Below are 15,606 nucleotides of genomic sequence, written 5' to 3' on the forward strand. Positions count from 1 at the left end.
ATGAAGAAAACACTAAATGATACAGCTCCTTTTAAAGGATTAGCAGCTTAATTAGTACTCTTGTATGTCTATGCAGAATGTATAATATCAGCAACAACCTTTTAGCCATGTATTGAAAGAAAAGTGCCTGTAAAAATGTTCTGTTTGGATGCCTGCAGGGTGGTGTGAGTTACATTTTCGTATCTGGATTTTTAATACTCTCTCTTTGCAGCTGTTAATCTATCTTGGCTAGTAAGCACCCAGCTTAGAGTGTGTTTGATTATCTGAACATGCATCTGGCCGGTCACACCCTCCTACTGACGGTGCGATGTTGCATGTGTTGATATCCTAGAATGAGTCTGCAGATTTTAAATGCAGAAAATGGAGAAAACTGTGAAAACATCAGTGATGATCTAACAGCGGAAGACACTGGCTTTTGCTTTGCACCACCGGAACCTACAGGGAGGCAGTCCATCCTGCGCCTCTCGCAGAAAGAAAACCTGCCACTAAAAAGTGTGGCAAAAGCGATGAAGGTAAACTTGCTTTTGAATTGATTATATTCTTCCTTCCTTCTGTGATCTGTGGTGCTGAACTCAATGCGTATGCTATTTGAAACTTGAAAATACAGCTTTGTTCATATTCTTCCCTTTTTTTCATCTTCTTCCTCCCCCTTGCCCCCAAGGTGACCTTTCAAACGCCTCTAAGAGATCCTCAGACTCGAAAAATCTTAAGTCCAGCCATGGCAGGCAAGCTTGAGACTACTTTTACGCTGGATGATTGCAGGGATGCTGCAGAGGATGATCTTTTATCTGCCCTTGACAATGTTGAGTAAGTAACATCCTTGCTAGCAGTCTTAACAATACAGGATATACTCAAGTTAATGCTCCCTCATTATAAACTTTTCTTTTTAATGTGAATTTATGACTATGTAAACTCCATAAGAGTATTAAAATTAGTGTTGAACCTGATGCACAAACTTTTTTTCCAACATTAAAGGCTTGAGAGATCATGACACTTGCAGTATTGGTTACTGAGCTCTGTTTCTAGTCCTGTAAGAGCATTTGACAGAGAAAACAAAGCTGTTTCTTACCATGACTTTTTTCCTGTGAGACTATGTAACTATCTGAAGCTCATATGACAAGTCTTCAAACTTCCTTTTTGAATGTGAAGTACTATTTTATCTCTTTATTCTTAAGATATGTTCTGAAGAGTTGGCTTGAATCTTGAGTCAGTAAATGCTGAGTTTGGGTTTTTTTGGTTATTTTTTTTTAAAGCAACCTGAATCTAATGTTAATCAATCCCATGTTGCAACTAGTTTATGCATCTGTAGTCTAGGAGTCTTGAGTTCCAGTGTGGCCCGCGACAGCTGCCTAGAGAAGAGCACAGTCTGCAGTGTTACAATTTAGGGTTTTGTGACTGCTGCTTCACTGAAGATACTGTTATAATAGCATAGTAATAATACAGTGATATTATTTAATAGCTCCCAGTTTCTTACTTCCCCTTCTGTGGAGCAAGATGTTCTTTTGTTTGTTTTAAAACTTCCTATTTTTTTTTTATTTAGCTCTCTTTCTTTCCATTTGGGAAGGGAGAGTAAGATGGAAATGGTGAATGATCAGTCCTTAATTTCTCAGTGCCCCTTAAGAGGTTGGATTCATTTCCGAAGTTAACTTGCATATATACTGTAGCTTAACAAAGTACTCTTGAGCAAGCCGCTGCAATTCTTAAATGACTTAAGTTTGAGCCATAGATGCAATTATGTTTGCATGGATGAATGAAGATGTAATACATGGCTCACTTGAGTTAAAAGCGCTGCCATCTATTGTTTTTAATTAGGGACATAACCGTGCCAAGACATTGCTTGTGTATATCCTTTTCTTGATAAAAACAAATCTATATTTTAAAATTAAACACTGCATGTTACTGAACTTTTTCTTTGGAGAGAAATGTCCTTTAAGTCAATAGCTTGCTCTTGACTGGCACTTATTTGGTTAAATACTGGAAAAAAAAAAATGGGAGGAGCCTGGCAAGTTAGACAAGTCTGGGGCTGAACTGTTGCAGGGAAGAGGCACTCAGGCGGGTGAGAAGAGCTTCCTGACCTTTATCTCCAGCCTTTGCTTTCAGGTTTATCAAAGTACTATTTTTAATGAGCAGCTTCTAATCATGTTCTGCACTATAGCAGATATGAGTGGCGCACAGATAGTTTCTTTGCACAGGGACAAAACAGTGGGAGGAAATCCTGTTTCAGGAAGTAATGGCTTAACTCTCTGTAGTCTGAGGATGAGACTCAAAAAAGTTAAGCTTGGGGAAATAATGTGGAGAGTTATCTTGTAGAGTACCCAGCAGTAGTGAGTATACAAACTTTTACTTGTTTCTTCTGCTAGAATCTTACTTTTTTTTTTCTCTCTTTCTGTAGAACTTTCTAGAGATAGTATTTTCTTGTAAATTGCTTTGCTCTTCAGCTTTGTTGCTCTATAGAGTTGAGAATACCTAAAGTCCAGGTTTTGTTCTGGCAGGACCTCATTTATGGAATGCTGCTGTGGGCTTTGACATGCAAAATTGTCCAGAATGTCCAGACAAAAAGATTGGACAAAATGGGGGAAGTGAGTCATGATCCTAGTTTGAGCCTAGTCTTATGAGTTAGTCGTGACTCAGTCAAATCACCATGAAGATGCACTACTAGTGTGTCTGTGTCTGAGCAGATTAACTCTTCCTGAGTAGAACATGTTTATTCAGTGAAATGAAAATGGCTTTTTCAGCTGTAGTGAGCAGAGCTGTCATAGCAGCGACTAGAATAAGAGAACCTGGCTGTGTCAAATGGATAGCTTAATACTCAGTTACTTCTAAGAACTTTTCACCTGTATTTCATGTATAGCATCTCCTAATTGCAGGTTGGTCAGATGTCTGTTTGCTGTGGGGTTTTTTGTTTGTTTGTTTCTAGGTTTGTTGTTGTTTTTCTTTCTCTTAGTCTCCATACTACATGAAAAATTAAGACTGCTTTAGAGCATATAAAGCTACTTGTGAGGTTGATCTTTTTTTAAAGTGTTTTGAAATTATATCTGAAATAATAGCTATGTCATGTATATTTTGATTCTTTCAATGCAGAAGTGCTCAAAAAGCTGAAGCTGAAGATAGTCATAGAGAGTCAAATACACAAATGCCGGAGAAGATCAGCGCTGCTTCTTACCCTGATGATGAGATGCCAGTGAAGAGCCGAGGTTCCTACAGCATTGACTTTGATAACTTGGATGACATCAATCCTTTTCAGAGTTCAATGCAGCTGCAGAATTCTCCTGGAAATCTACAAAAGTCTCCTATATCCAGCAGTTCTGGGAGAGTTCCTGAAAAAAGTAGGAATTCTCTTCCCCTGGATGATGCGATTTCTTTTCCTTCCACTACAGCAAGTACAGAGAGCTCCAGCGCAGAGGCAAACATACTTTTATCTGGAAAATCTGTTTTGACAGAGTTGGAGGAGGCTAACAAACACAGGCAGACTCCTAAGCAAACAATCAGTGACTCTGTGCAGGATGTGAAATCTTTTTCCAATGTAGTAAGCCACACTGATGACTCTGTGGGATCAACAGAAGCACCTAAACGTTCTGTACAACTGTCTGACAAATCAGACCCTAGTAGTTCTGATGCAACTGATTCTTCTAAAACTGGGGAACTGAAGCTTCAGAATGTTTCTGTAGCAGAAAAAGCCTCCACAGAAGAGTCAAAACGTACAGAGAAGCCTGTTAGCTCCAAGGAGGAATCTGCAGAACAACCTGGTATCACCAAGGCTGGACCAGTAAAACTGGAATTTGACTTTGATAATACCACTGCTAGAAAACCACCTCCTAAGAAACTAGGTAAAAGACCTGGAATTAAGCCACCTTCTAAAAAGATTCCTACTGCCAAAACAAAACCAGAGAATACTGAAGTGAAAAATCTAAGTAATGTGGAAGAAGACGTTCCTATTCCCAAGGCATCTTATAAGTTTGACTGGGACAAACTTGATGATCCAAATTTCAATCCATTTGGAGGAGGCTCTAAAATTTCCAGCTCACCCAAGTGTCCTAAACCTACCGCTCAAAAATCTCATCTGCAAGAGGAGCAGGATGGTACCCCCTTAAGAAGGGAGTCTCTTTCAATGGAGCAGGATAACACACCAAGTACCTGTGAAGTTCTTGAGGAAAAAGATACTGAAAATCTGTAAGTAAATCTACAGAACTGAATTTAGAAGTGCATTGAATTCTTTTGTGAAAATAGTTTATTTTTCTTAAATGGATTCTAACTCTTTGAATTTCTGCCTTGGGTAGATGGGTGGACTTAGGATGCACTCTGGGGTCTCTAGCATAAGGGGTTGTGATGCCAAAGATTTTTTTTGGGAAACCATCTGGAAATGGTTCTGGGCAAAAGTTATTCTTAAATCTCAAGGAAGGGAGCAGACTTGCATGGGAAGAGTGATAATATGGTTCAAATGGTTCTTTATTCTCACTCTGCCAAAATCTTGAGTAGAATGTGGAGAATCAGGTAGCTGCTACTCTTTCCAAAGAACTGTGTGTTGAGATGTGACTGGAGACTTAATTGGCACAGTTATGTTTTATGCATCATGAAGAGGGACTAGACAGTTATATGCCATATTTACAGTGTAGAATTAAGCGTGGATTGAAGCAAGGCTAGGTACTTGCTGAGCTTGGGATCTGAATGCTATTTCCAGTATAAAAACTGCTTGCCATAATTGTTGCCTTTTTTCGGCACCAAATCATCTTCCACTCTCAAGTGAGAAACTGTATTTTAAATTCCTAGAAAATAAAGTATTAAGTTGTTGGCAGCTTTTTGCAGTACTATAGGCAGGTGCTTGCTTGAAGTTGCCTTTCATGAGATTTGGCAGAAGGGGAGGGTCTGCTTGCTTACTCCCTGATCAGCTACTTGTAACTTTGCTGGGTCAAAATTACTGTCATCAATAAATAAAGCACTGGAATTTTAATGAAGATTTACACCAGTTGTCATGCTACTTTATTGTGGTGGAAAGAGAAGCAGGCTGCCTTGTAAATCCTAATTCTTTTTAAACAAAGTGACCCTCTTAATAATAACTTGGGCTTTACAGTTGGAAATAAGTCAAGGTTAAGCCAACTGTAAGACTCTTCTGTGACACTGCTGTGACTTTATTTGCTTCCTTGGTAGCTCTGCTTCTAATGAACTTTGTCTCTTAGTATTATCAGGGAAGAAAGTGAATTTGCTTCTCCACCCTTGAAGCCTTCTGGAATGTAGTAGAAGCTCTTAAATAAGCTTATTTTATTCAGTGTTTCAATATATCTTGCAAATAATTCAGAATGATATAACTGACTTGGATTTGTTGATACTCTTTTTTTTTTTTAGAGAAACTGGTAAACAGAGCGTGGAAGAGGACGAGCCAGCAATTCAAAAAGATATGCTAGGAGCTCAAACAGAAGCTGAACTTCTAGGACAACTAGCCATGGTAATGTGTAGAAAAGATAATGATTCCCTGGACAGTTGTTTAATGGAGCAAAGTTATTCTTGACTTCACCATTATATCCCTTGTTTTATATTCTGCATAAGAATTTTTTTTTAAGGATCTTCACCAGCTTAAGACTGAATGTAAACAATGCACAGACTTCTTTAAAAGAAGAAGTCTGGTACCTTTAAAGGTAACATCAGAGGTAGCAAAATTGGTAGCTTGGTACATAGGATTTCTTTTTGATCACAGTTGTATATAAAGACAAACCTAAGGGTGTAGACTTGGAGTGACTCCTGCCTAATGTGAGCCCTCTTAAACAACGCCTTGCTAGTACTGCTTATTTTCTGTACCTGTGAACTTTTGAGGTTTATATTAGCTGCCCAGCTAGTTTGACAAACCAATTTGATCATTGTTATGATACTGAAAATATATTTTTCATAATACAAGTAAAGTGTTATATTAACAATCCAAAGCTTTGGCTTTTCTTCTACAGGAGAAGAAAAAGAGTCCCTCTAAATTGTCTCCAGCAAATGAAGCGTCTCAAGATAGGCTAGTTTCCCCTGACAGTGGAAAAAGTCCAATGCCTACAGAAGAAATTAAACTTGGTTCCCACAGAACTAAGACAATAGCAGATGACCAGACAGCTAGCACTGAGCCTGAAGAGGAGTTCAGACCATCAGCAGAAGGTAAGAGCAGTCTTTCAGACAGACTTGGAAAGATTAAAATAACTTCTCAAAAATATTTGTTTCTCTAATATTAGCAATTGATGTTTTTTTGCTTTTAATCATCCCCTTTTGCTATTTATATATATGATTTCTAACCATCTTTGGATTATACTAAATTCCAGTAGGAGACGAACGGCAACAACTTGCTGCCTGAGAGGATGAATTTTATTCTGTCATATAAATTGTTTTTGGAGCCTTAGTCACAGGTTTTTGTGCTGAAAACATGTTCTGTTCTCAAAATCGCTTCTAGTGTTAAGTACTTGCTAAACTGAGAGCCACCTGACTGCCTGTATTTGAGTTCTGTAGCTTGCTGAAGTCCCTCAGCACTGCTTGAATGCTGATTGCTTATTTTAGCATGTGTGTTTTTTCTGCACTTGCATGTGTACCTTGAAAGTTTATTGCATAGCCAAGATTTTTGGACCTCCTGGATGAGTTATTCCTTTTAGGAGCACTATGTGGAAGGGCGAGTGCACAACTTGGCTGCTTTGCAGTGCGTTACGGAGTACTTGAGTGGAACCAACACTGAGAAACAGCCACAAAACTTGTGTGATCACAGCTGTGAGCTGGATACTAACTTTAATGGTCAGACTAGTAGTCCTAGCCTTTTTGTGGGGCACTATATAAAGTAGAATATCTGGGTGTTTTTGCCACTTTAGAACAACAGAATTTCTTCAAGTATGTGTTCCTCTATGAGTTAAATATGCATTTGGAGGGGGTGAATGGAGGCTAAAAGTTGATATGCCTTAGAATACTTTGTCTTTTGATTTTTTTGAAGTATAAAACTCTTGGCAAATGAAAAACTAAAGCTGATGAGAAGAGGGATTTACCTGCTTTTTACCCATATGTATCTTTCTATCTTTAGATGCTTCGCTGTAAAGATAATATGACAATACTGCATATCTTATGTGTAATTTTTTTTTCTAGTTCTAGGAATGGGCATAGACTATCTGGAACAGTTTGGTTCTTCATCAGTAAGTATGATACTGAAATGTCTTGTTATCATAAGGGAAAAGAAAAAAGTCACTGTCAAGCCTAAGATACTCTTAGGAAATAATTTGGTTTTGAACTTGACCATAAAAATCTTCTGCTTCAGAGAAGCATCTATAAAGCTAGGGAGGGATGTAGTTTCAAGCCCTTCTGCAAAGAGTCAGAGACTGTATCTTTGGTTTTCAAAGATGCCTTTGGTAGGCATCTTTGGTAGGGAAATGGAGATGGATGAAATGGTGTGTCTGCTTGCCAAAGCAAGGAGAATGTAATGCTTTGGAAGTGCAGGATCACTGTTTTGAAGAAATATTTTTGGCAGATTTCTATATAGAAGACTTCAGGAAGTCTGTCTCAAAATTGGGAATTGTGTTTAAAATAATACACCTTTATTCTTTCTCTTCCTGTAAGCCTGAGTAGGAGTCACCTGTTTTAGTGTGAATATGCAGTTAATTGCTATGTTTTTGGTTTTAGTCCCACCGTGTTTGTCTTACTGTTAACTTTGACTTGGTGTTACATAAGGCCTTAAGCTTTTGGGCACCAAGTTCTGTTATATAATTTTTCTCTGGAGAACAATACCCTGGCCACAGAAGAACAGACTCGCCCTCCCTCCAGAGAGTTGTGTATGTTAGTGTTAGGCTACAAAGCAACAAATCTGCTAGTTTTTGTGTTTTCTTCTCAGTTCAAAGAATCAGCTTTGAGGAAACAGTCGCTGTATTTGAAGTTCGACCCTCTGTTGAGAGACAGTCCCAGGAAACAGATTTCTGGTACTGTTGAGGCAAATATGAGTGTTATGACTGCTCCACCTCACTGTGGGTAGGTATTTATTTGATCTAAACTCTGCTACGTAGCCTTACAAAGAAAGACGGCGCTTGAGCACAAATGGTTCTTTTTGTTCATTTTCAGTTCTGCTGCTGACTTAAGCAGACTGCTTGAGGAAGCTGAAAAGCCTGGAGTGAGTCTTGAAAATGAAGAAAAGCCAAAAGGATTAGATCTTCTGGGAACATTTACAACTTCTGTAAGAATACCTGAAATTATACCAAATTTTTTCTGGATATTTTGGGAGAAGGGAACAGGTAGAGTTCTGGACTCAAGACTTGCCATGCAAAACTTACATGAATAACAAAATACTTTAAAAGGCTTATTTAAATCCTCATCTTAAAAGTAAGGTTGGATACCAGTGATATCAAAGTTAAACTTTTTAATGGACTTCATGTCCTTGCATATTCTGTGAGAACTAGTAGCGTTCTCTAAGAATTTAAGCTGTTCTAAAGAATGCTTTACTTGCATGACCTTTTGTGCAGCTGAAGCTACAAAAATAAGATAAACTTGTACTATAATTGCAGTGCTGGAATGAAAAGCACTACTTTAAAACACTGCTGTGCAGCCCAAGATGACGTTTGCTGATGTGACATTGCTTAGGAGTAGATCTACCCAGCAGTTTATCCCAAACTGATGTTTGATTTGCTGAGGGTCACGGTGTGATGTCATCTGCTCTTCTCATCATAACTGAGAGAGGAGTTTATCATCTCAAAAATAATTACATACTAGTCCTACAAAATACCTGCAAGGAGGTAGGTTAGAGGTTTCTGAAATTAAATATGTTGAATTATTGGGATAGTTTATGTGTAGATAATCAATGGTATTGAAATCAATCTGTTAAAACTCCCAAATTTTTCTTTCCTTGCAGGATACAGGTCCCCTCATTCCAGACTCTCTGACTGGTGATGTTTCACCGTTGTCTTTTGCTACTTCCACAAACACTGCAGTGGATGCTATTATAGATGTGCTAAAGTATAGTCAAAAAGACATGGATGCAGCTGTTGAACTGGTTAAAAAAGAGGTATGGTGATCCTTCCAAAGCAAAACTTTCCTCTAAAAGTTGCGATAACTGTAATAACTATCATTGAAGCAAGATGAAGCTCTAAGGGCAATTCAGTGAAGGGGTATGGTGTCACTTTCTGGATGTGGAATGGGGAGGCGTGGGATAAATGGAGAGGACAACATGCCCATCCAGCTGCTAACTTAGAAGAAAAAATGAAGTCTGGAATACTGGAGTAAAGAAATGTAAGTAAAGGAAGAAGAAAGGAGTCAGTGGGATTTCTTCTGTCACTTCTATATCACTAGAAGAAATCTCTTCCTGAGCCTTACTTTTTGAGCCTTGCTTTTTTCAGATGCAAAAAACCAAGTTTCATCATTCCAAAAATCTGGTGACTACTTTATATAATCAAAAAAACCATAATGAAATTTAGCAATAGCACGTAATGTAAAAGGAGCACTTATAGCTAGTCTTCCTAAAGTTAATCGAATCACTTCCTGTGCTGAAGAAGCATTTAAAGTGACTGACAAGGATATGGCAGTCAAAGGGTGCCCAGTACCCTTTAGGAAGATGCTTATGGATGTTTGCTGCTTTACAACTCTTCCTTTATAGCACAAAGGTGCCAGCTCTTCTAGAAATGGAAGTTTTGCAGAACTGTTTTTTCTGTCACTTGGGAAGAAATTTTTACCTTGGATTTTCTGAAGTGCTTGAAAAAAGAAAAGGGTGCAGCTTTGCCAGGAAGCCTATCTCAGTGCACTGAGCAAAAACAAGAACTTACATAACAGGGAGTAAAGCTTCTAATATCTTACAAGTTGATGCTCTGATTTCAAAGAACCATTTTAAACAGTAATTGCAGTAAGACAGGCGTGACTGGATGACTCTAGCTCGATATGCTCTATTAATCCAAAAGGATGATGGCAGCCTGAATTTAAGATGACCTTAGGTTTTTTTTTTGTGAAACTATTTGAGGGGAGCCTCTTTCTCATGTGGCTATATGTAAGTTATAAAAACTTGCCTTTTTAAGGATCTGTTGAATTATTTCAGCCAACTTAGCAAATGAAAGGTTTACTTTGTGTCTTTCTTCACATGGTTTTGCTCTTGTCAGATTTTAGATTTGACCTCCATTTTAATATTTGTGCTTTGTTTCATAATAAGTTTAAAGTTTTTAAAAAATATTATTAAATAATTCTTTAACTTAAAAATAAGTTAACTATCAACACTACTAAAAGTCATAGCAGAGCTCTCTGAACTACAATATACTGTGCAGCCTCGAGGGAAAACAAGAAGTAATTGGTGCTTTTATCTTCTTACTTAAGCTTCCAGGTGGTTTTGTGTATATTTGGGCTTCTTTGTCACTAGGTGGCTTTCTGGGCTACAAAATTGACTATCAACATAGTTTTAGAAACAAACACCCAGGACAAAACTGAATTTCCTGTTGTTTAAGGCCAAGATGCTTTTTTGGTTATAGTATGTAATACTGTTACTATGAGCTTTGTTTTAATTCAGTTGTAATATAGGTATAGATATTTCTCAAGATGAAATGGTTTTAAATTTAAAAACATGATGGAGGAGGGTTGAATGTTGCATAAAAATGGTTTCAAACTGAAGCTTGACCAAAAAATTAGACTGTGTCAAGAGATGTAGTAGCTGAAGATCTTGGCTATACTTACTACAAATCAAATAGTCTTTAAATAAATAAAAATTCCCCATAGTAAATTCTAGGTATACATAAGTTACCTTTCAGGCTGTTATGATATTGAGCATATATCACTACTTCTGAAAAAAAACAGCACTTTGCTTTCCCCTCCTTCCCTAAGGTTCAAGAGAAGCAATTGGAGGCTCTAGAATGGCAAAAGAAGTATGAAAAGCTTCACATGGAGTACAAAGAAATGGGGTAAGCATGTGCCTTGATTTGTACGTCTGTTTCTTTAACTATTTTCTAACTTATATTCAACATATTTTGTTTGTTTTATTTCAGAAAAATAGTTGCTGAGTTTGAGGGTACAATAACACAAATGATGGGTAAGTTTCATATTTACGTAGTAGTTTTGAGTGGGACATATGAAGCATAACAATGCTAACTGAACGCCATGCTCTCAATGGCATTAGCATTTTAAGCACTGATGGGGTGTGTGTATGGCTGCTGACAATACATCAATTTTATATTCAAATTGACGTGATAATGTTTAATGATTATACCTTGGTAGGTAATAATGACTTCTTAAGTTAGGAAAGAACATACTCTCCTTTGATGTCAATAGGAGTTCTGCCTGGATAGATTTGCTCTTTGCTTCAGTTGGATGTGTGACTTAAACATTATGGAGATCCTGGAAAGTTAGATAGCTTTGTTTTTCCTAGCTGAAAGTTGAATTTGCTGAATCTATGTCTTGTTTAAATATGGCTCTTTAAGGAGCCCTGATAAGCAAGAAAAAAGTTGACAGACTTTTTTGAAAAGTTAGCAAATGGAGAACAGAGTTCAAGTGTACTAGCAAAAACTTGATCTGAAGGGGTTTGTTGTGCTGGTTTAGCTCGTTATCCCAGTTTCTTCTGGATCTTGCAGCTACTATGTATCCTTGAAATGAAAAACATGTAAATATTGTCTGAGGTGCCTTGTTTCTATCACAACTTCTGAGGCTTCTGTTATGGTAAACTCAAGTGCAGTATTTTGACTGCATTGCAGTAGAACTAGAAGAGAAGCCTTTTAAAGTAGAACTGTGTATTTAGGCAAGCTCCTTATGAGCACAGGCCTTAATGACCTCTGGAGTTAGAAGAGGTAAATGCAGTAAATAAACAGCATAATGTATGCAGCAGAATATAATTTCTTAACCTAATACCAAAGGTACAATATTCCTTGGGAGGAGAGGCTAAACTATGAAGCCTTTTATTTGACTTTTACACCATCAGTTTATTGTTAAGTGTCCATATTATGCTTTTTTTTCTTGTTCTATGCCAATGCAGCAACTAATATAAGACTATAACCCTGTTTCCCTGCTCTTTCTTAGAGGATGCTCACAAGCAGAAGGAACTTTCAAAAAAAGAAATGCAGAGGATGGTGGAAGAGAAGCAACAAGTTATTTCAGATCTGAACTCTATGGAGAAATCTTTTTCTGAACTGTTCAAACGATTCGAAAAGCAGAAGGAAGTGCTAGAAGGTTATCGCAAAGTAAGATGCTATAATGTAGATGATAACCTTTCAAGATAAAGGAGGCTTAAAGAAGGCTAGGAGTTGGAGGTTTTTTTCCTAGAGCAATCTCTAGTTACTGTAGGCACTACATGTAAAACAGGGCACCAGGTTACAGTTTTTATAATAATAATAAACAAGTACATTTTGTCTTAAAGTATGATGATATTTTTTAGAAGCCCAAGTCTCCTCAGACTAAAGAATGAGATGCTGCTTCTGGATACATCAGGGCATCACTTAGTTAGTCATGGAGACTAACTCAAATGTAGCAACTCTTGCATGGTAGTAGCATGAGTCCCTGCATTCTTGATGGATGCTTAAGAGGTTTTGCTACTACAGGGTGAAACACATGCTTTGTTGGATGGGATGTTCTTTAGCTTAAAAAAAAAAAAAAAAAACTAGTCAAGATGGGTCTTTGTTCTAAAACATCTACAACTATTTCTGGAGGCGGGGGGAGTGAAGCTGCTGCTCGAATTTCCCTATGTATAAAGTGAGTAAAAGTTGTATAGTCATCATGAAGAAGATGGCCTTCAGATGTGTTCTCCTGAAATTATTCTTTAGTCTCTTACTTAAGATTCATGGTAGTCCAGGCTTTGGGAACAGGAATTTTCTGTCATGTCATTAATATGTTAGTCTTGCAGAAACTTGTGAGGCATTTTCTTCATTTCATGTCCATTCCTGCTTTCCATCATGAACGTAGAAGCTTTCACTTTATCATAGATCTCAAGTACTATCTGGAGACAGTGAGTTACTGAATCCAGTATCTGGAGTTAGTGGAGCGTCTCAGCACTTTTTTCAAGCTGTTCCAGTTTGCTGTAATAGCTCGTAAGATAAGGTATAATGATGTTGGTAGCTTTGGTGCTATATAATGTTGAATTAAATTAAGATGAAGTTGATTGAAAGAATAAAAACAGATAAGTGATAATTAGCAAGGACCCAGGGCCTTTTTTCTTTACCAGATACTTTGTGCTAGATAGTATGTTCAGGTTGTGGAGTAGAGGACCTCATTTGCAAAATGAGGGAGATGGAGAACAGCTTCCCTCCCTCTGAGTGTTGACAACTGTCGCTATTACTCAAATGAATAATGCAACTCTGCACTCAAATAACTTTTCTGGAAAATGGGGAGATTTGTTCACCTTATCTTTGCAGACATGTGGCCATAAATCAACATTCTCAAATGCTTGGCTACTCTTCTATAAAAAAGCTAACTAAGCTTCTTCCTCTTGGGATAGAATGAAGAGGCTCTGAAGAAGTGTGCTGAAGACTACTTGGCCAGAATCAAGAAGGAAGAGCAGAGATACCAGGCACTAAAAGCACATGCTGAAGAAAAGCTGCATCAGTAAGTAGCACATCAAGAAGTGGAATATAGGGAGTGAAATACTTAATTTGCCCACTTAGAGCTGCTGCAGAATTTCTTTCATTAGTGCCAAAGTTTGCGTGACTTAAAACACCTTTAATTTGGGGCTTAACCTTCACGTGCAGGAACTTGTATCTGATGTTAACAGTTCTGCTGTGCTGTCTGATGGCCCTTAAACACTGTCTCGCTTCAATTCAGAGCGAATGAAGAAATTGCCCAGGTCCGGAGCAGAGCCAAGTCAGAGACTGCAGCGCTACAAGCCAGTCTCCGCAAAGAACAAATGAGGATCCAATCCTTAGAAAGGACTCTAGAGCAAAAGGTTAGTCCAAGTGGCAACGATGACTCTCTAAAGTACTACCTGAGCTAGTTTAAGAAAGTGTCTTTTACAAGTGTTGGAAATAGCTGTGCTAACTAGCTATACTGTTTTTGCTGTGTGCTGTCCTGGAAGACTTTGGGAAACAGGCATTGACACTCCAGACATATTGCAGTTGTGCCTTAAGTCACCTATATATACAAATCTGTGTGGGCAAAAGATTTATTACTATATAGGGGTCGGAAGCAGTTGAATTGGGTATTTTCTGAAAGCTATCTGAACTGCTGAATGCAATAGTGATATAACTTAAGCATCTTAAAGGGTAGAATTTGAGAATGAATTTAGAATAACTAGCTCATTCAGTTTGTTGCTAAACATAAAATTTGTATTAGTACTAATGGCTTATAAATTTTCTTGTTTTGGCTGAACTTTCAGTATTTTTCAAGCTATTAGTACAGATATTTGATTGCAGTGTTTTCTATTGCATAGATGAAGTTTTAGACTGCTTTGGAGAGGCAGATCAGTTTGATTTGATAGAACCTTTTAAAGGGGGAAATAATCTTTAAGGGTTTTAAATTATCATGTTGGAAAATGCCTGCGGCTAGTTTTATATTGCATCATAGTTATTTTTACCAGCATTGAAGACTTAAAGTAGCTAATACTGAAACATTTCTGCATTTGTGAAGAAAGTCCCATTTCTGTGTTGCATCTCCAGGCTAAACGCTGGGATTTGTGTAGCTGAATAAATAATAGGTCTTCATATAGTGAGATGAGAAGAACCAATTAACATAGAACTAGCTTTGCTTCTGTTGTAAATACAGCAACATATAAGTACTGTATGTTCTTATATGTTAAGAACTTTTTATTAAAATGGTTGACCATTAAAGGAGGTAAAGGGGATTTTTTTTCCGCAAGTTTTCATGAATACTAAAATCTACATGATTGCTCTTCTCTTGAAAATGAGAGCTTCTAACAAAAGGGCTTTTAATTCGTATTTCCCAAGATTGCTGATCTCAGATAATGGGGAAAGTCTGCAGCAGAAGTAAAAAGACAATAGAGCAAATTCTGACTTGCCCTCAGTAGGCTTGGCAGATAACTCATAACCTTCTGAAATTAGACTGCCTTTTGAAGTAAATTTGTCAGCATGTAAATAGACTTTCTGCCACTGTGTTATCAACACTGCCATGTGTTGGTAAACATGACAATGTGTAACTCAATTGTGTTATAGTTTAAGCATACCTTAGTTAACTGTTTTTTTATTCTTCACAGACTAAAGAAAATGACGAGCTAACAAAAATCTGTGATGACTTGATTTTGAAGATGGAAAAAATCTAATAGCTGAACTGTCTTGTATATATGTCTAGTCTCTCCGAATTCCTGTCCTGTATGTTCACTCACTTTTTAATTATGAATATGGAAAAAATAAAACTCTTGATTTGCACTTCTCTTGTATGTTATTGGCTATGTTTTTTTTATGGAGCACCAATTTACTGATAAATTCATAAATATTCAAACTGCCTTTTCTGGTACATATATCTTCCAGGGTAGGAAGAAAAGTGAGTAACCATTCTTAGCAACTCAAGGTCTACTCTTTAGGTAGCTAGTTACCTGTTAGTAGCAGGTATATTGGCTACTGCATCTAGAATGAAGATTTTAGAGTTCAGACCAGGTCTACAGTTAACTAAGACTCCAAATTCATGGTACGCTGGCTTAAGCTCTGTGCTATCCTGCAAGTGTCTGGATGAAAACAGTAGCAACAGACTCAGTTTGGTTTATATGGTACAGCAATT

The 15,606-nt window shown here is 37.5% G+C and overlaps 1 protein-coding gene across 1 annotated transcript; it reads left to right on the forward strand.

Moving 5' to 3' along the window:
- Positions 1-331: 331 nt before the first annotated feature.
- Positions 332-15,253, forward strand: TACC3 (transforming acidic coiled-coil containing protein 3). Its single transcript, XM_026034173.1, has 15 exons — positions 332-512; positions 662-807; positions 3,082-4,170; positions 5,341-5,440; positions 5,934-6,126; positions 7,090-7,136; positions 7,829-7,962; positions 8,053-8,164; positions 8,837-8,989; positions 10,783-10,859; positions 10,944-10,987; positions 11,968-12,128; positions 13,379-13,485; positions 13,702-13,822; positions 15,086-15,253. The coding sequence occupies exons 1-15, from the start codon at positions 333-335 to the stop codon at positions 15,149-15,151; spliced, it is 2,730 nt and encodes a 909-aa protein (XP_025889958.1). The 5' UTR covers position 332; the 3' UTR covers positions 15,152-15,253.
- Positions 15,254-15,606: the final 353 nt, after the last annotated feature.

This window comes from Nothoprocta perdicaria, unplaced genomic scaffold (assembly GCF_003342845.1).
Source record: "Nothoprocta perdicaria isolate Ctin4 unplaced genomic scaffold, notPer1 scaffold_14, whole genome shotgun sequence".
Lineage (NCBI taxonomy): Eukaryota > Metazoa > Chordata > Aves > Tinamiformes > Tinamidae > Nothoprocta > Nothoprocta perdicaria.

Excerpts from the sequence above, each read along its gene's own strand:
- TACC3 (XM_026034173.1), top strand. The coding sequence starts at position 333 with ATGAGTCTGCAGATTTTAAATGCAGAAAATGGAGAAAACTGTGAAAAC. Across the intron at positions 4,171-5,340 it reads GAAAAAGATACTGAAAATCT|AGAAACTGGTAAACAGAGCG; the intron begins GTAAGTAAATCT and ends TTTTTTTTTTAG. Across the intron at positions 12,129-13,378 it reads TGCTAGAAGGTTATCGCAAA|AATGAAGAGGCTCTGAAGAA; the intron begins GTAAGATGCTAT and ends CTCTTGGGATAG.